The 21,190-nt window shown below is 40.0% G+C and overlaps 1 protein-coding gene across 2 annotated transcripts in view; it reads right to left on the reverse strand.

Annotated features, from left to right (window-relative positions):
* ARHGEF3 (Rho guanine nucleotide exchange factor 3) overlaps positions 1-21,190 on the reverse strand; it is a 106,944-nt gene that overhangs the window by 84,620 nt on the left and 1,134 nt on the right. The window contains exon 2 of one of the 2 annotated variants that reach the window (XM_054640261.2): positions 10,880-10,975. The exons of the other annotated variant lie outside the window; for it this stretch is intronic. Coding sequence (XP_054496236.2) covers positions 10,880-10,975 — 96 coding nt within the window. The remainder of the gene's footprint in view (positions 1-10,879; positions 10,976-21,190) is intronic. 2 annotated transcript variants of the gene reach the window in all.

Consider the following 21,190-nt stretch of genomic DNA (forward strand, 5'->3'; position numbering starts at 1 on the left):
GTCATAACTTCCATTCTTCAAGTAAACATATGGAATAGGGAAAAACAGCTTTTTCTTTAAATTGGCATAATCAATCAACGACCCTACTTGGGGAGAAATGAAATTATTTTTTGTCCAAGTTCATAAAATGGGGTCGCTCTTCTCAAGAGAAAAATATTTAAAATTACTAGCAAGTGAAAAAGATTAAATATTAAATCTTATCCACAAAGACAAACATTAACACTGTGTTTGATATGCAAACAAGGAGCTTTAAGATGATCACTAAACTCAACTGCACTGTGAAAAAAGATGCAGAAAAGAAGCATCACAGTCTTTTTACATTATCTTTAAATGGAAACCAGATCAAAGCAGTTAAATCTTTGCTTTAGTGGAATATAAACAGAGTTGCAGTACACTTGTAATGGACTATCTACTGTGAGCAAAAGCCTCAGTTAACAAAAGAAATTGCCCTATAGTGCATTTGAGATGTAACTGATTGCTAAAAGGCTATTAAGGCATTAAATTACCATAGCAGACATTTATTGTAAGCATGATCTGGTATCAGGAGTGTCAATCTTTGCACACCAATTACAAAGCCTAATAGACAATTAACACATAATAAAGTGGGTGTAACTACGTTTTTACAAGAGGTTCACACAAAAACCTTTTTGTTCTTACAGAAATCTCAAAACATGTACAAAGTACTGTGTAAAGAACCTGAAATTTTCGACATTTCACTTTCAAATAAATACAGGCACTTGAGTAACTCAGCTTGTTTTCCTACACAAGTTAGCACTGTAAACAAAAGAAATTCACGTGTTTTGTTAAAATCGCCTCTTGACTAAGTCTGTAACAAAGCAAGACAGCCGGCATCCATACTGATCCCAAATCTTGCTCTGCAGCACCACAGTGTTGTTTACCTGAGCAATCTCTAAACTGCCGGGTTAGGCTGAGAAAACAGCTCAGCACTCTCTCCAGGGAAACACAGCTTGTTGCTTCGCAAGACTACAAACTATCCTCATCTATTCACCTACCAATGCAAAATCCCAAATCAACAGTGACCTGGAGATTGATTAGACACTTTTGGAGACTGCCAATATCTTGGCAAAAGAATCACAGATTCCTGACTGGACAAAAAATAGTATTTTAATCACCAATTAAAACAGTTTGACTTGAAATTGGCAAGGAAATAATACTCAGGAACTTTGATGGGATTTAACACGAGACCATTTCCTATAAATAATGACACCAGAGATTCAGAATCCAAAACAAGTTTTTACCAGTTCTCAAGTCTTTGGTCAATCTTCCTACCTGCCCTTTGTGACAATTATGTGCTTCTGTGGGTAGAAGCCAGCTGCTGACAGGCCTGAGGCAGGAGCATGGTAAGAAAATCATGATCCTCTCCTACCTTTATGACAAAAACAAGGAGCTGAGCATTCATGGCCTGTGTTCCTCAGGGAGACAGGGACAGCTGCTTCAGTCACATGAAATTACACATTAGTAGAGGAACATAAGAAATCACTATTCTGTTTATGACTACAATATTAGAATATACAGTTTTTCCAAAGTAAGTGTACAGAGTCAGGGGACATCCCACAGCTGTCTTCTTGCAAAAGAAACCTGCTCAACCTGACAGGAGAAAGCTCTGCAAAGCACACCTACAGACCTGAAGGACACTGCTGGTCAGAAAAGTCCAGCCCTACCCATACAGCACACAAACTATGAGCAAAACCAGACACATACAAACTTCAGAGAGGAAATGCAGAAATGGTTCTGGTGCTAAAGAATTGACCTTTTCAATACCTTGGTACACTAAAAAACTACCACAAAACCAAGTACTGTAATTGTAAGAAGTCCTTCAAAACAAAAGACAAACACCAGTAGGTGGGAGGAGCTTGGCTACAGTTGAACTGGAATTAAAACATGACATATTTCCAAAGGAAAGAGCCCCAGGAGGGCCGGTCCCATGCCAGGAGTGCCCTCGGGAGCACAGCGCGGGCAGCAGCTACTCACAGAGCCCAGCACACGGAGAATGAAAAGATTTATTTCCTTTTTGTTATTGCAGGAATAATAAACCAGCAGATTATCAAATAAATTTCAATGGTTAATGATAAACTAATTTAGCCCTCTAAATCCTCTTTTTTCTCTCCACTTTCTTCTTTATTTGTATGGAGATCAGATATTTCCCACAATTTTCTGTTTTGTTATGCAGTGCCCCCACGTCAACACTGAACAGGGGAAGAAAATGAAAGAGCTCTTTGGGTCAGTTGCTAATTTAGACAAAGGAGGATACCCAGGAGAAGGAAAAAATCTCCAAACTTATGAAATCTGATGGATGGGACAGAGAAGGTGCTATATACCAGGGCAGAACAATAAAAGCACATCAACACCTTCCCTGTCTGCACTTTGCTACAAATCCCTTCCTGATCTGTAGTTGACTCAGCGTGACTCCCTCCCTGTGCTGAGTTAGGGAACAGCAGATTTGAGAGGGAGGGAAACGTGCTGAAGCATGCCCAGGTACAACCTGCCAGATCTAGCTCTGTGTAGTAATAAATAATGGATTATCAAGTGTCAGATGTGAATGTATCTAAAGAAATTGCAAAGACACATCAGTTTTTTAAAAATTGAGTGCAACGTGTCTTCTTTTTTTAATCTATCTAGTCACATACAACTTGCATTTAATCTGTGGAATACAAACACATTATATAGCTTTGAAAATAGAGTCACATTTATCTACTGTTCTGTACAGAGTGGGGCTGGGGAGAGACACCAAGAGAGAAGAACTGAGAGCTCCTCCTTTTTGGTGCAGTTTGCAGCAATTAATGAGTCTTTGAAACAAAAATCTTCTCTACACTCAGAAGCATAGTAGTAATTAAATTCACTGTTTTAAAAACAACTATAGAATCCATTTTTTAAAATGAAAACATAACTAACCAGACAGCTCATAAAACACAGTCAGCTCTTGGCCTTCACCACTGAGTACAAAGCCTGACAGAAGATGACAACAAACCACCACTATTCCTGCCAACAGGTTAGGTTAATTTTTAATTTATGCTTCTTATAATAATTAAGTTGAAAGACAGGAAAGAAAAACATGAGTTCTTCATACTAACCAACACAAGAGGATATTCTGAAATATTTGCAGGTAGTTTTTTGTCACATATTTTTAGCAAGTTTCTGTTCATAATGACCTTAATACTCCTATTCACACAGGTTCTCTCTTTCCACATCAAAAGAAACGAGGCTGCTGAAGAAGTTCCTTGTGTAGTTTTAAGGCAATGGAATCACAACCTAATACAGAAAAGCTGTCTTCTGTATCCCACAGATTGGCAGGTGACCAAACGTATTCAGCTTGAAAGATACATATTCAAATCATTGTCTCTTACAACACTTAGCTATTGAAATTTTCAGGGCCCCACAGGAAAATGCAGTTAATTTAACCAGTTCACCTCCAGCCTACCTTCCCCCACAAAGGAAAGATCAAATTACAAATCACCCTTTGTTTCTGATCTTCTGTTTCCAAATACTGCAATGTGTAAATATTCCCAAAGAAATACCATTTGTGTTCCTTAAAACTTTAGCACCAGCTCCCTCTACAGCCAGAGAATTAACTAAGCATATGTAAGAACTACATTTTTGGGGGGAGGGAGGCAAGAAGTGTCTTCCTATCAGTATTAGAGTATTAACTAGAAACTCAGCTGTAATACATGCTGAACAAGTGTATAAAATAAAACAGACTGTTTATAAGAACAGATTCTGGAGTCAGTGAAAAGGAATCATGACCAAGGACAAGAACCTTTAGAAACAGAAGTAGGGTAAGCACACAGGAAACAGATGGTCACCAGTGGTAGATCAGCGGGTTTGGGGGGTTTTTTACTTTAAAAAAGTTGCGGTTTATATAGGTACATGCACCCCCAGAGAGAATGAAGATGTTTCAATGAGATTAGCAGGAACTCACAGTCACTGTCCCCTGCTCTGCCAGTGAGCAGCTGCACAAGGGGTGGAGCTGGTCAGGGCAGCTGTTCCGAGCTGGCCCCAGGGACACGGACAGGCCAGGAGGCCGTGCCCAGGGCAGAGGGAGCTGGAGGGGCCGATGGCTGCATGGGCACAGGCCAGTGATGGTGAGCAAAGCCCCTGTGCATGGCCTGTTTGTCTGTCCCTTCAACTGCAGTTCCTGCTCCTGCTGGGAAAAGCTGTCATTGTAACAAATAGCCTTTAAGCCCTGTGAATTCCTTTAGTGCTAGCTAAAGAGGACAGTGCTGAGTCCTGAATTAATGTGTGCAAGTGGTTCCTGCAGCCTTAAGGACCATGGGCCTGAGCAATGCTGATAAGAAGCTACATCTCAGCCAGATCACGCTGGGGTGCAGTCAAAGAAAAGGTACCTTTTTTTTTTTTTTGGAGGCCTCTGACCAAATAAGATGATCTGAGGAATAGAATATTCCCCAAATGACCACCAGAGACCCTCTGATGCCTACTCTGACGTAAATAAGCTCCAAGAAGTTATTTGAATATGCAAAAGAATTCATGTGAATGTTTAGCATGTATGTATGAGTCTTGGGAAATGTAATGAATATGTAAAAGCTACATAGATTTAAACCAGTGTGTTACCTAGTGGGTTAGGCAGAAATATCCCCCTCACCTAAAATCTGGCACCCGAAGAAAAGTGATGCCTCTTCCTAATACTGAAATTACAGTGCTAGAGAGTTTTATTTCTGACTTTTGGTGACACTATCATTGTCATTAGTAAGGGGTTAAGCCATGACAGCTATGAAGGAGGAAAGGCAGTGTTTTCCTTTACTTGGCTTGTAAAGTGTTTCATATTTTTCAACAAGAAATTTTGACTATTTCTGCAATTTTTGTGGGTTTTTTTCAGAAGATAATAAAGAAGGAAAAGAAAATACATTAAGATGCTGCATATCTGAATGAGAAAATGAGGCTCTATAGCATGAATAAGAACTAAGACACATGACAAATTTCATCCTTGTTCTAAACTACACAAACTCATTTACTTTGTATTTGCAAGACAACACTGAAGGAGATGTTTTCATCCCCTACAATCATAATTTCAACTTACAAATGACCAAACCCTGAGTTAGGGATGGTGAGGCATCCTTCCATAGTGTATTAGTTACTAACATTGGTGATCCAAGCCCAACCACCTGTGTTGTTTATCACCCTGATAGCAGGCACTCTCTAATACATGGAGGAGGTGCAGGGAGAGGCAAATGAAAGGAAGCTTAAAAAATTTCACATACTTAAATGTGAAAACCTGGTTCCTTATTTAAAGTTATACAGACTCAGCTTCTCAGTACCAGTGATTCCTGTTCAAGCAAGTTACTCACACAGTCTAAAGTGATATTTTCTATTGAAGTTATTTTTTTTAGATTTCACCAGGATAGTCCATAAGGAACAATACAACAAGATACTTTTAAAAAACAGATGGACTGACAGACTTTCACATTCCTTTCCTACATGAAAGTAAGTAAAAGTTACAGTTCTAAAGCATTCTGCAGCTCTTTAATAAAAAAATATATTTCACTCCCTCTATACACTCCCTGTGAGCACTCAATTTATTTGTCAGAGTACAAAAGCCTTGTCATCAGCCATGCACTAACACACATTCATAAACAAAATACCATTGAGGGCAGCCTAAAGATGTCATTACCTTTTACTTGGATAAAAATTTCTTGACATTCAACTGGAACCAATCAGGTATTTCAGAAATGTTTGTTGTAACTCCCTCCCTCAGCTAACAGCTATAATAAAGAGACATGTAACATTAAAAAAGCAGGTAGGACCCAATAGTCATAACCAAGTATTCAGCAAATGTTTTAAGAGACACACTACCAACAAAAATTATTTGCAGTATGACCTAGAGACAATGCAATCATATGTACAAGATGCAGGTTACAGCTTTATCCAAGAACCTAGTGAGTGATGATCTCTCACCAAAATTAAAAAAAAAAAAAAAATGAACCCCCTTCAAAAACTCACCAAGCAGTAGGCTTAACTTAGTAAGGTGTTTTTTGAACAACCTCGGCTGCTATGTCCTTATGTGATCCCAGAAAAAAGCCAAGGGCGGGGTGGGAAGGGGGAAGGCGAACAGCCAGCGAGGGAGTGGGCACAGCCCCTCACCCGAACCAAGGCTGCCACCTCGTGGGCTTGGGCCGGGAGCAGCCCCAGCGCTTTTCTTTCTCAAGGCAAAATCAAGAGGTTTTTGATCCCATCCAGGATGAGGAAATGCAATCCATACTTAGTTTTGCAAGACATAATGATTGAACATATGTTTAAACTTGTATTTGCCTCTGGGGCATATTTTCTTCAGCTACAAAGCCCATTTCATGTATGCATGAGGCAAAGTCAGCAGTTGGTGAGTGCACTTAAGTTTAACCATTTCATCACATTCTCATCTCTCACTGTTTGTAGGTGTGCCACAGAGCCTCATGAGTCACCCTCTCCATGTCCTGCGTCACTCTCCTGGATCTTCATCCACTTCCTTTAAGGGACTGCTCCCAGGCTGCAAGGCCCAATGCAAGTGATTTCCTGGTAACAATTTTCAATTCTACTACTCCTTTTATGGGCAGAGGAGTACTTTAAATAAACTGGGAAAGTTAGGTAAGAGACAAGTGACTTCACATATATACAGTAAATATTTATCTGCTTTATTAAAAGTGGTTGGTGATAACATAAAATAGGTTATGCTAACTGTCCTGAATATTTTATGGCTTTCTAAGAAAAGCATTTTCTTTCTTTGTAATAAGACATACTAGAAAGCAACTAATTCAAGGCCTCTTGCAGATAAGATTAATTTTACCCAGCTATCTGAAATGTTAATCTGTAATTTATAGGGCTTCCTTTTTGCACACACTGTAACCTTGTATTCCCTGAACATGCATGTGCCTTTTGTAATCAAACATCTGCAGTTAAACCACACTTGACTAGAGCCAGTTTAATTGAGTCCTTCAGGATGACGCATTTCTACTGATTAAACAAGGATATAAGAGAAACAGGGAAGGTTGTGAAACTTGTTTCTCTTCTTACTGTAATTCCAGACACATAATTCTTCCTTCATCAACTGGCAGCTGGCAAAAGCTGCAGCAGAGCCATGATGATTTATTGTCACGAAACCTGACTTCCCACACAGGCTACGACTCAGCCCGTGCACTTGTCTGTCTGAGGTACAGAAGGCAGCAACTCAGCTGCTCCCTCCTGATCCTCACTGAGGAACAAGGGCTGTGTGATTAAAGCCACAGGCATTCAGGTAAGATCTATGTGCTATCTACTTTGCTCCTCATGAAGTGAAGATGAGGATTTTCAGCTGCTCACCATTGCTTTCCTTATTGCTTTTACCCAGTCATGGGGATGTCAGTTCAAGTATTGTTTTCATCTCAGTTGACTCTTATTTCTATTTCATTATTGAACAGATGAACTTTTTTTTATTTAAAAAAAAAAAGTGATTCAAGTACAGGTTACACAATTCTCAAGAATAATTACTTTTTCTATGCCAAAGAGTTTCCAGACATCTGCACACTTAGATATGACAGTAAGCTGTTCTTTTTAAATGTATGCCATGATGGAGCTGGGTTTAGTTCAAGTTAGTTTAAGCAATATCTAAATTCAGTATCTAAGCATGTCTTCCTTCTCACTCTATGAACTGGAGTTTCAAGAGCTTCCCTTCCCCACAAAATCACCAGTGTGAGATTAGAAAAGAAAGCTGAAACAAAAACAGTCTGTTACAGCATAAAACAAAAATGAAAACGAAAAGATGTTACAATGTTTCTGTCCTCAAACTCAGTTTAACCCAAGTCATAAGTACAGAGTCAGAACGCATTAGAGTCCACATAAAACAGTGCTTGTTTGGTTAGTTCTAAGAGGTATAGATTTAGTTATTCATAACATGGACAGTTTTCAGAGAAATTTTGTCTAAAAGTGATTAAAACTCTGTTATAGAAATAGCAGAACATTGCATACTTCATAAGGAACGTGGCAGAATATTTGGAGACAGAAATAGAAAGCCAAGGCACCAAAACTGTCATGAGACACCCAGAACCCAAATTTCAATTATTAGTTTTAAAAGGATTAAATACCTCCTGACTTAATCCTAAGAAACATCATGAAGTAGTGACTAGCAAGATTTCATCCAGCCTAGAGGAAGCATGTTATAAAATCCACACACAATAACAACACCTGGAACATTTCCAATTCTCCTGCACATTTGTTTTGAAAAACAATGTGCCAGCCAGCTACTTTCACAGAAAGCCTGGATGAATTGACACAGTTCCCACTTGCTCCCTAATCTTTAGTTCCTTTCTCGCAATTTTCAACATTAAGACACTGAGAATCTGCCAAATTAGGAGCTGCTACAATTTCAAGGCTCTCAAGCCTCAGTTGTTCAACACTCTTGCACACCAGCTCAGAGAGCTGATATTGTTGATGTTATGACCATCCACCAAGTTCCTTCACCTTCCTGCTTATCAAGAGCAGCTTAATTTGGTTTGCACATGAACTGTGCCACAATAGCCTGCAGTTATCAGACACTCACAGCAGTCACACTTCTGCTGCTACCAGCATTCTTCTGCTGCTGTAATCTTGTTTATGTATATTGGGAGGGGAAAAAGGCAACAGAATCAAGTGAAGCATTGCAAGTTTGAGAATTCAATTCTTTTTTCATCAGGTAGATACACCAACCTATGCAGATGCAAAGCACTGATACACCAGAATGGCAGACTTGGTAAATGGCTGCACAAGGTAACTGGGATTCAGTCAATTATTTACTCTCCCCTCTGTTTCTAGGGGGCCTTGTGCAACATCAAAGCCTTTTATATGCATCCTAAATGATGTTTAAATGTTAGATAAGGTCTAGCTCAGGGCTTTTCTCTGTGGATGCTTTTGACTTAATTGAATATATTATCCTGTCACTGGATACTTTTAACAACAGCCATTTCTAGTCTTCCTATGACTAACACCAGTCCTTACCAATACTCATATTTTCATGAAAAAAAAACTCCAGAACCATCAGAATGTAAATAAGTTCCAAGAATCAGACAATGAATAAACAGCAATAAAAGAACAATGCAGTAAGGCAGTGCACCATTGCACTTTATTAGGCTGAGAAAAATAATGTTCATTCAACTGTAGTATTCACAGAAGCCCAGAATAAAAAATAGTATTTTAGAAACCTAACCAGACATGCACCACTCTGCTACTGATAAAGTCCTCCCTGGGCCTCCTTATCTCCAGGTTAAACAATCTCAATTCCCTCAGCTGCTCCTCATCAGACTTGTGCTCCAGCTCCCTCACCCTTCTCTGGACACACTCCAGCCCCTCAATGTCTTTGTGTAGTGAGGGGCCCAAAACTGAACCCAGGATTTGAGCTGTGGCCTCAGCAGTGCCCAGAACAGGGGGACAATCACTGCCCTGGTCCTGCTGGCCACACTATCACTGATACAGCCAGGATGCCACTGGCCTTCTTGGCCACCTGGGCTCACCTGGGCTCATGTTCAGCTGCTGTCAACCAACATCCCCAGATCCTTTCCTGCCAGGCAGCTTTCCAGGCAGCCACTCTGTCCCCAGCTGGAGATGCAGGGGGCTGCTGTGACCCAAAGGCAGGATCCATCTTTACCTTGTTGAACCTCACACCACTGGCCTTGGCCCATGGATCCAGCCTGTCCAGATCCCCCTGCAGAGCCCTGCTACCCTCAGCAGATCAACACTCCCACCCAGTCTGGGATGCAACCTGCAAATTTACTGAGAGTGCCCTCCATCCCCTCATCTTTATCAGATCACTGATAAAGATATTAACCAGAACTGTCCCCAGCTCAATACCACAAGCAGGATATAAAAATCAGCAGAAGACATCAAATGAAGAAAGTGTTTGTGTCAACTTCCCACCCCTCAGTAGATTTGTGAGTTAGGAGGGAAGCCCACAGTTCTTCCTCATCCTGCCCTTTTATCCAAAGATTTTGTTGAGAATGTTCCAGAAGAAATGTTTAAAAGAAACTACTTTCAGGTATTATTATGCTGTTAGTTTAATATTACATTAAAACCAAAGCAAAAAAAAAAAAAAATTTGATTTCCTGACAGTATGCAACAGGAAACAGAACATTGATTTGCTAATATTTCTTCAATTCTTTAGCTTTTCAAGAGTATTTCTCAGACAAAAACAACATAAGGTAGGTTTTTGTTCATCTGGGTGTCATGCTTCCTGTCATGAATTTACTGGTTGTTTGACACATGGTAAATAAATAATGTAAAAAATCCTTAGCAAACGATAGCAAATAAAAACCAGCAGGCTCTCAAGAAAAAGCTCATTAACCCAGGTGGAATAGTCTCAAAGCCTTTTCAACACCCTGTTCCCTTCATGGAAACAAAGCAGGTGCTAGAAATTGCATGGTCCGTGGCAATTTTCACCAAAAAATTTGTTATGAAGTGTAAGCATTTCTCCACGTCTACCCTTTAACATTGCAATTGCTTTTTTCCTCCAGCACAGAGTAAATTTTTCTCTATACACAAAGAAGAAACTATTGGCTTTGTAATGTCTCCCAGGACAGGAATCTCAGGAGCCTCAGAGCAGTGAGGTACCAGCCCTGGTACCAGCATGGCCCAGCACCCCAGCAGCACTGGGAGATTAAAACATTTGCCATATGTGAAAGATTCCCTGAGCACAACTGCTGCACTGCTGAAATGAGCAGGAGTTTTTCCACAGCCCATCCCCCATGACACCCTGTATCATGTCATCTGCTAAAACCTCAAAAGCAAAATAAAAAATTTCCCTTTTTTCTTCTCTGCTGTTAAATAATGCAAACTTAATGTATCAGTTAAATAATTATTTTACCTAATTTTCAAACTACATCTCCCAATATTGCTGCCTACTAACCTCTTAGACAATTATAATGCTTACCAAATTTTTTCTTGTTCCATTCCTCCTCTGGCACACTGGTTTATTACAGCAGGACTACTCATGGTAAGAGCTGAGCTTTCAGAATTCATTTTTTTTCTACAAAAGAACAACAACAAGAAAAAAATGCTATTTAAGTAAAGACTGTGGTTACTAATTAAGCAGAAAATGGAAACTTTAAGACAAGAACTTTTAAAAACCAAATACAGTATGTTTTACTCATTTAAGTAAATGTCCTACATCAATGTCATTAATTGGATGAGTACACTGAGAAGGATTTGGCAGTTTTATGGGCTTGCTAGTTATGCCAAATGCAACACTGATTGTCTTCTGTTTCCTTTTCAGAACACGTGCCAAGAGAGTTGATGTCAGCAGGGCTGTGCACCATGGCAGCTCTGCTCATCCAGAGCAGCAGCCACAGCCAGCACTGCTCTGCACTGACCCACACACACAACACGGGGGACAAAACTTCCATTTCTAACATGTCAAGATTTACAGAAGCTTTTCAGCATATTTTAATAACTTAAGATGATTCTTTGCCACTTTGCAAAAAATAACCATTCATGGCTGAAGTCCTTCCCTAAACAGCACAGACATGTTCCAGTTGCAAAAGCAATTCCCAAGTTACACCACCTACAAAAGGTCTATATGGTCAAAGAAGTTTCCAGTAAATGACTTGCATGGCAAGAACAAATGAAGACTACATAATGCAAGTGAATTCCACCATGAAACAGTAATCATTTTTAGTAACAGGATCCACAATGTTAACCTGAAACTTCTGAGTCCTACAGCTTCCCCACCCACTCCCAATTTCTTTTAAGGGGGGGAGGATATTTTTAGCTATCAGTCATCTTATTCACTTGATTTGACACCTAGTTTGTATTATGATCAGCAAAGACCTCACTGATTAACAGAAATCAAGCTCAACTGTATACGAATTAAAACCTACTAGTATATAACCAGAAAATGAGCTGTGCTTGTCAAGATCATAATCCTTTACTTTTTTCAAGTAGGTACAAAGAACCATTAAAAAGCTGGTTTAACTTGTGTGAAACCTGGGTCAAAATCTGACTTGACAGATTTCAGGGACAGCATGAAAAGCTGAGTACAGGGCACACATCCCATCAGTGGCAGGTAGATAAGGCAAACCTGCACAAACTAAATGCTCTGAAGAGAATGCCCATCCAGTTTCAAAAGTCTGCCCATGCAGGAGTGGATAACCAGCCCTGGCAAAGCCCCTCTGTGAGGGCAGGAACAGACACTCAGCCATCCATCCTCTTTTTGGATCAGTACTTGACCTCAAATTTACACTTCATTCTCAAGTATATCATTTTAGAAGAAATTAAGAGAAAACAAACAAAAATGCCACAAATAAAAAAATCAGCAACACAAAACCCCCACCAAACAAATCCACACAAAAAAACCCCTTTATTTCTAAAAGTGGCTCAAGGAGCAAGACATGTTGAAAACAAAATTACCTGCCTCTCTAGTCTATAATAGCCCAGGAAGAAAAGAGTTTTTCTTAAATACATGTTCAAGCAATATTGGAAGAGTCCATACTTAGCATCTTCTGCAGAGTCCCCCTTTCTGAGGCAGCAATTTCCTAACCTGGGGAAAGCCCTGATTCTTCAATGATCACACAAGTTATGGCAGCAAGAGTTTTCCCTCCTCTTGCAGGCACCTGTACCAGCAAGATCAAAAGTCTAGGGCACGGTTACAAGGAGTCCATGAACTCTCAGAGCTGGAAGGTCAAAGATTCAGATTACAAAACCACAAAGGTTGCCATTGCAGAAAAAGAAGGTACAACTTCCACTATTTTCTAGTGAGTTGGTACTAGAGCAGCACTAGCTCAGCACTTTCCTCCCCACCCTTGGAAACATCCAAGTCAATAGTCCATACCTATCTCTGCACTGAGGCTTCCACACTCAAACTGCAGCAAAAGCAGAGGCCAGAAGTGATAGAAGTTACTGTTTAAAGTATTAAGTTATTCTTTTCCATGAACAATTGATGAAAATGTTGACATAAATCTAACAGAAAATAAATTAAATATGGCATTAACCTAATTTATGTTCTGAGATGCTCTGCAAAAGAAACCACCTAAAGTAACAGAGAAAGGAATCCACCTTGTCAAACCCCCCCAGCCTGCCAGGCTGATACCTGAGAACAACAGCAGCACACTGTGCACCTTGAGTGGCTTTGGTCTGTATCAGCCTCTTCCCAGCCACACTCCCTGGTTACTGTCTGTGGACACAGAGGCACTGCCAGGGTTTGGAGGCCACCCCGGGACTGCCACCAGCAGCTGTCCCCAGCCACAGCCGGCAGGTGGGACTGCAGGGACTCAGAGAAGCTCTGGGGACACACGGGTGTCACACTGTTCCTCTCAACAGGTCTGCACAGGTCCTTTTCACTCTCCACCAGGAGCAACAGGTAATTAAACAGCTGATCCTCACAATGCTGACAAGTTTTATGGCCTTGTCAAAACACCCATGGTTTTTTAGTTTCTAAATGGCAAACAGAAAATTGGTATCTGTCAACACTTGACAAAACCAGGGATACCAAGTGTTACCACTACTTTTCTTACTTGAAAGTCATTTCAGAGAAAAATTCTCAGCCTGTAGAGTCCCTCCTTACTCATGCACCACAGAGCTCCCTTAAGACCCTTTCTTAATTTTTTTTAATAAAAAAAATATTTAAATATGTACAAGGGGAATATATTTTTTCAAGCATTAAGAATATTTTATGGACATATTTCCAATGAACACATACTGCTTCAGTAGGTCTAAAACAAAACTGAATTTTTTTTGTGAAAAGACAATTGTAAGGCTTATACTCTCTAAAAAATATTGTCCATATTCAAAGTGTCCACACAAAATGAAAGCTAAAACTAGCAAAGGCAAATTTTGTATATGTTTAAAAATATATATATGCACACAATCAGAATACTACCACTATCCTCAGAAATCAGCCTGCAGTAACAAAAACATATTAGAAAATGAAATGCAACTCAAGAAGCAAAAGAACAATGTTCAGGAAAAAATACACTGTTCACAGGTGCCTCTTTCTGTATCACCATCCAACTCCTGTTTGGACTTGAACTCTACAGCACAAGCAAGGTTCATGATGAAACTTGAAGGAGGAAAATAAATCCATCATCTTCCCTCCTAATAACTTGAAGCCAGATGCTAAGACAAGTCAATGAATATTAATTTAAGAGAGTGCTCAGACACATCCTGTCCTCAGCCTCTGCACACTGAACCTCGCCTGTTCCAGATAAGGGGCACACTCTTGGATTAGGTGCTGTCCTGGAGATCAGGCTGTGCTGTAACAGCAGCAAGTGGGCAAAAACAAGTGCAGAACAAACACACAGCAGAACAAAGCCAGAGAGTTTATTTATAGCAGCTAAGTTTATCCCTACTCTCTCTGTCTTACTGAGGAAACTTGAAGAAACATCCTTGCTGGTTCTGATAAGACAGGTGAAATTCAGGATACGTAGTCTTCTATGACCAAGTATAGGTTGCCTAACACTGGAGTCCCCAGAGGGAAACCTGAACCCTAAAATTCTCTTATGTTATCTCTTCTATGTTTCCATTAAGAAAACTAACTCTGTTTTATACTCTAAATTCTGTTTAGAGCATTAACTCTGTGAAGCCTAATCAGGCCACCTGCCTTAGAGCAGATTCTTACATCACATAGTGGCAGAGAAAAGCCTAGCAGAGGTAAGCCACTAGCTCAAATACTGACAAGAGTGTTATATTTAAGTATATTTTATTCATTTGTATTTAATTTTGGGACTTCTGGAATTACCCTTAAGGGGACAAAGACAAAGCTGGGGGAAGGGCTGTAGTGTAGCACAGCACTGAAGCCCTGAATAGCTGCACAGAACAGCACTGCAGGACCTCTTGGACAGGAAAACACGAGAAGGTTCAAGAGAAGTACTGAAGTCACAACACCCCATAGGCTCAAACCTGACTTAGATCTGGACATATGGGGTAAGTATTCGCCAATCTTGCTAAAACTGATTCCCTAAACAAAGCCCATTTTCTCCTCCACCTTTTTTTCCCCTTGTGTTACTAAGTGTAGATACACTTTGATCCTCAGGCTAAAAATATTTTCTGCCTTTCCCTCCACACCCTATTTGTATCTCTAGAAAAGATATTCACAGTAGCCGTAGTTAAAAAATAACATATCATTCAACAGCTGTTCACCACAGTTAAAGCAAAAATAATTACTATCTTCTGATGAAACATGTTCCCACAGTTCCTCAGCCTCACTAAAATGCTTTGCATTGTTGAAACAGTATCTTGTTCTACTTAGCTGATAGGGAAACCATGAGGAAAAAAAATCTTTTCTGAACTCTAAGAAGCCTCAATGCAGAAACTATTATTCTTTTTAATGAAAAAGAAGGCAGTAGCAGCACTATGTAACGGGCAAAAATGAGCATCTACTGCAAGGAAAAAGATGTGCTACCCAAACTCTCTCTCTGAAGCAAATGTCTCTATGCTCTCACAGCCTGAAGAGCTGGTTACCTGTTAGCAGGTTCGGTGTGACATCTCACCAACTGCCTGAAATCTGCTGTTTCTGGTCAATGACCACATTCACCCCGGCATTGCTTTGTGAAAAGCCACCTTTCCACACCCAAAGTCAGCAAACAGGAGCACCTCCCATCTGGAGAGCACTCAGCTCCCAGCCAGCTGCCGCCTTAGGCAAACAGTTTGCTAAAGGGCACATTTGAACTTCAAACTAAACTTCGCTATTTAACTGCATAACAACAAATTCTAAAAACAGGATTTTCTTCAAATTGTTTTCCTAAGACTCTCAGATATGGGAGCTGCAAAACATTTTTATGCCACTACAGCAACACTTCAGTGAAACCAGTTGAAAACTCAAGAAGCTCTTGCATATTTCCAAGTAGCAGCCAGTGCTGAGAACTCCACTTTGTATGAGCACTTCAATCCAATCCATGCAGCATATCTTAAACTTGGTTCCACACACAGCATGGTTCTTTCAAGTTTTGACCTCAATGAACACATCTGGCATGTTATTACTTACTCTACTGGAGCGTAAAAATGCACCCAATGCTTCAAAGAATGATGTTTTAGAGGACCTTTTCAAATACCTATTTTTGAGAGGTTTTTATTCCTTTTCTGAAGGCATCCTAGTAAAAATATATGCCTCGTGTCCTCTTCAGAAGCGCAGTTAAATTTTATACAGGTACTTTATAGAAGCACATATACAAAGACATTTGGAGGCAGCACTTCAGAGAACCACAAATGCTGCACATTTTGGTGAATCTGTCAGAACTCTTCGAGGTGACAGAGAAGCAGCTTTGAAGTAATGGAATGATCCTGCTTCACAACAAGTGTTGAGTTTGGCTCCCTCTCCCATAGACACACAGCTGCTATAGACAGCAAGATAGTCCACCCAGCATATAGAAAAGACAATATTTAGTTCTGAGAGAACACAAATGTTGTACTTATTCTCAGCACAAAGTACATTACAAGGCAAAAGACAACTATTAAATAAATAAATAAAAGTTCAATCCAGGCTGAAGCCAGAGCACTGACATGAGAGAGTGCTTCATGCTGGAGAAATACAGCCCAACATGAGACAACATTACCAAGAGATCCAGCCCTTTGGCCAACTGGGCCTTAGCTCTTTTCCCTTAAAAATACCAAAATAAATGGAAGGCAACCAATAACATTGTAATCCAGCTAACATCAATGAAAGCCCTGGAGAAGTTTCCCAGCATCAAAGAGAGGACAGGGTTACATCTCAGCTTTCAGAACCATGGTAAGAAAGAACAAGAAATAATGGAGAATGCTGGTTTAGTCTGTCTTGCACATCAGCATATTAAATAACACTGTCCATCACTGCAGGAATAGAGGAGCAAGGACCCACCCACACTCTCCAATCTGCAGCTACCAGGAGCTGCCAGTAGTTTCAAACTCCAGCAGTGCAGGGCACAGCAGGGAATGTTTGTGAGCTGAGTTGTCACTTTTAGGCACAGTAGTTGATTGCCATACCAAGTTAAAAAATTTAAGGCTTCAGTACTCCTGTATCTTAAAACATGCAACCACACCACTCATCTGATTAGGACAAAATTGAACATTGTAAAACACTTGCAAAGACTTGAACAAAGCATTTTAAAGACAAGGTTTAAAATGCAGAAGGATACACACACAAAATGAAATTTACTGTTTAAGCAGCATACAGAGAACACCAAGTACTATACTCTATTCAACACAGGCATCAAGAATTTTTTTGTCATTGGTGTTTTAATTACATACTTATCCTACAACAAATCTGTTTCTCTCTGGACTAAAAGATCCAGATGTTCCTATTTCAAGTCTCTGGCTTCAGCACCAGGCAGCAACCAAAACAACCCATCCCTTCTATCAGCATGCAGGGACACTTCTCCAGCACTGCCCATTGCTCTACCCTTTACCCCTCTCCAAGGTTTTATTTCTTTTCAGCAAAGCAAGCAAACAAAACACATCAGTTGGATAAGGCAGCTTCCACTGGAGACTTAATTCTAGCCTTAGGTCACTTTCCCATACAAAAGGTTATCTGACTTTTATCATAAACTATGATTTCAATGCAAATGCAAATACAACTACTTTTAAGCTAAACATATTGTATTGTGTTTTGCAGTTGACACTAAGCAGGAAAACAATGTTGAGAGGTCCTTTCCAAAGAATATGAGTATTTATGTTCTCAATTTAGTGACTCATACAACAAGCAATTTGAGATTTATTTAACTCTATCCTCCTCAAACTTCTGTATTTGAAAGCAAACACTAAGTTTCTATTCAAAAGTTGTAACAATAAAACACCAAGATTTTTTTTCTATGGTTTTTTTAAATCTAGATTTTTATCTAGAGGAAAACTACTTCCAGAAGTATCTTTTTTGCTGTTTCTGTGAAGAATATTAAAAGAATATACAAAGCTAAGCCAATTAAGGAACAACTTACTAAACAAAAAAAATGCATTTTCTGAAACTAGCACTGAAATTAAACCTTTTTCATGGTAGACTCAGAAAAACAGAAGAAAAATGAGATAGAGCATGCATACCCAATATAAAGTTAATGCAACCACTGCCCCTTTTCTTCATGTTCTTCTCATCTTTTCAGCATATTCCTGCTTCCCTCAACAAAAACACATTAAGAACAAAGTAAAACCAAGAGAAATACCACCACATTTTTCCCTTTATCAGAATAGTCACTACCAGGAAACAGCAGCAGGTTAAAATTTTATCTGCCTGGAAGGCTATCATATTTTCTGCCTAAAATTAAAGTGATTATGCTTTTAGCCTACCACCTTAATAATCATAATTATTTTATTCAGGATCATTGCACAGTTCAATACAATTCAAGTTTGTCAAGTTTGCCTTGCATTTATATTCTTGGTTATTCAATACATTGAAAGGCAGACAGAGTTGTATTGCCCTAAAATTGAATTTTTACAGCTTTTCACCTGCAATTGCTAAGCACAGTCAGAAACCAAGCCTACGTGGGAAAGCTTGCAAGACCACCCATGCACACAACAATCAACTCACTTTGCTGAGTTTTTTCCTTGGCTATTAATTACTTATATCTGTGGAGCATCAACCAATGTTAACTTGGACAGCACCTACTTCTGTAAGCCAAGTATTTCATTAAGAACCTCACTGTCCTCGGGGATGGCAGGCCTGGGACACCCTCATCACTGCACATGTCCACACAAACCTGCTGCTGCTGCTGCAATTCCCACCTGCCTTTTTTGACCTCTCCCAAGTACAGGCCATGCATGAGCAGAAGGAGTCGGTCAGCCCAAAAATACACCCTGTCCAAAAAGCTGATTGTCATCTTCAGGAAACAGGTGATAGTCCTGACAGAACCTTCTGAAGGAACACTACATGGGCACACTGCTGTATTAAAATAGAGCCAGCAGGATTCCTGATACAGTACATACAGTGGAATGGACATACTCTTCTCCTCATTATAATACTGAAAATTAATTTAGGAGAAACAGTGAAGTGTTTAAAATAAACTACAAAAAGCTGCACTTGAACAACTAAAACGTCTGAGAGATGATACCAGCAGAGCAGCTGTTCTTGTTCTACAGAAACCACACAAGTCCAGATAATTCTTGCCAACTTTCCAAGTTTATGTAAGCTTCAGCAGTGTAAAAGCCAGGGAGCTTTTCCGAATGCAAGTTGTACCTCACACTGATTACACCTGCAGAGCTACGAGGGCAACTAGAGGACTGTGAGGGTAATTAACTCTACAGAAAGGGGAAAAGTAAGAACAATAGTATGGAGCACCTTCCTAGTCACATTTCTGATTGCATACACAATGATTTAACAAAAAAGGCCAAAACCCCCTTTCATTGCCAAGAACGTAAACTTCTACTTCTTGTCCAGTTCAAACCATTTTTTGGAGGAGTTGTTACCTTTTACTGATGGCCACACCTTCAATCACCACTACAATACCTCCGCAGTGGTTTGGGTAAGACACGTACAAAGACCTCCTCCAGCCAGGCCGCAGCCTCCCCTCGGGCCACTGCGCAGCCCTGATTAGGAAGTAAATGCAAAGTAAATGAGTGGACACAGCCCTGTGTTCGGGTATTAACAGCCTGATCCTTTGGCCAGGAGCCCTTTCAGCTGATCCCGGGCGGTGCCGAGCACCTGCGGGTTAATGATTGCCCCCATCTCGGTACCTGACAGCACATCCCTCACGTTCTGCCCCGGCTGGCACTGGAACAGTCTGTGCGTGTTTGCACATCCCCCGGGTCACATCTGGGGTGGAGACCACCACAGCCACATCCTAAATAAACACTTCTTTCTGAATAGTTACTTTATAGCTCTTACAGTCACAAGAAAAGCAGGAGGTGCCTGTTAATCACACATTAATGGAGTGTATTTACCAAGTCCTTTATTTTCCAATTTTTTTTAGATACTACACAACAGTAAATTTACACACTCCTAAAGACTTATGCAAGACCTCAGCCTTTTGTTAATTCCACATTTCATATGACCTGAACAACTGGAATCCACAACACATCCCCACAAGTTGAGAGGCACACTTTGGTAACAAAGCAAAGACACAAAGAGGCTAGTTGAGTTAAATAAAATTGTCTTCCATAAACCTATCATTCAGCAGTTTCCCTCCACATTTCACAGCAATTAAACGGCAACAAATTATTTCTCCAAATGCAGCTCTCCTTCGTACACTGAGTGTAAGTTGTCTTCAATAAAATACAGCACCTACAGAAAGCAGTGCAAAAGGACTAAATGCATTCATTACAGCACATTTGTAGCAGCAGACAGATGCTCTCACAAAAATCAAACAAAAAAAAACCAAAAAAAACCAAAAAGAAACCCAGAAAGTTTCTTTCATCAAAGGAGACTGTTCAAAAACCTAAACCACTGAAACATACAAATAAAACACCAGGGTAAACAAAATTTAAGAGGTCAGGTTAATTTTCTTCAACACTTAAAGCAAAATATTTTAAGATAGGATAAAAAGAAACACTCAGGAGCTTTTTAACACAGGAAAAAAGCTCCTGAGTCAATATGAAGGTGTTACACATCAACTCCCGAGCAGAAGCGGGTGTCACCCACTTCAATTCATGAGCAGCAAAACAAAACAGTTTTGTTTAAGGCCACGTGGTCGCACTTGCCACTTGCTGGAAGCAACTCCACACAATACACCTCCAAATTATGTGCACATACAACTCCCACAACCTGGAATCACGCCAGAACAACTGTCTACACAAAAACAGTGCAGAGAAGAAGTGAGCTATTGAAAACAGAGCGGAGGTCTGTGAGAATGTGCAGGGAATGATACCGAGTGTTACAGTGGGTCACAAGGCCCTGTCACGCTGTTAACCCATACACACCGCTCCCATGGAGAGTCAATGGCATCTCTGTTCAAAACAATGACATTTTATTGACTGACACTAACAAATATTTACTGGGAACAGGTATCATATCATACATATGAAAAATTTAAATAGGATTCGATCCACTAAATGACAAGCCAGAGATGTACCCATGCATTTCCTTACCTCATCTGCACCAGAGCAGCTCTGTTTCACACACTCTATCACCTACATTGTGCAAGCACTGTTATTCTGCAATAAATACTTAGCTCCATTTATTTCCAAATCCCATAGATTCTCCTATTCTGAACTCAAATTCTTACAGATACAACATCCATCTCATAACTTGTTGCACTCAGCAGACCTCTGTACATGCTGCAGAACTAAGTATACAACCAAAGTAATGCCATAGCAAGTGTTTGATGATGAGGGAATTTCCTCTGCCCTTTAACTG

This window comes from Agelaius phoeniceus, chromosome 11 (genome assembly GCF_051311805.1).
Source record: "Agelaius phoeniceus isolate bAgePho1 chromosome 11, bAgePho1.hap1, whole genome shotgun sequence".
NCBI lineage: Eukaryota > Metazoa > Chordata > Aves > Passeriformes > Icteridae > Agelaius > Agelaius phoeniceus.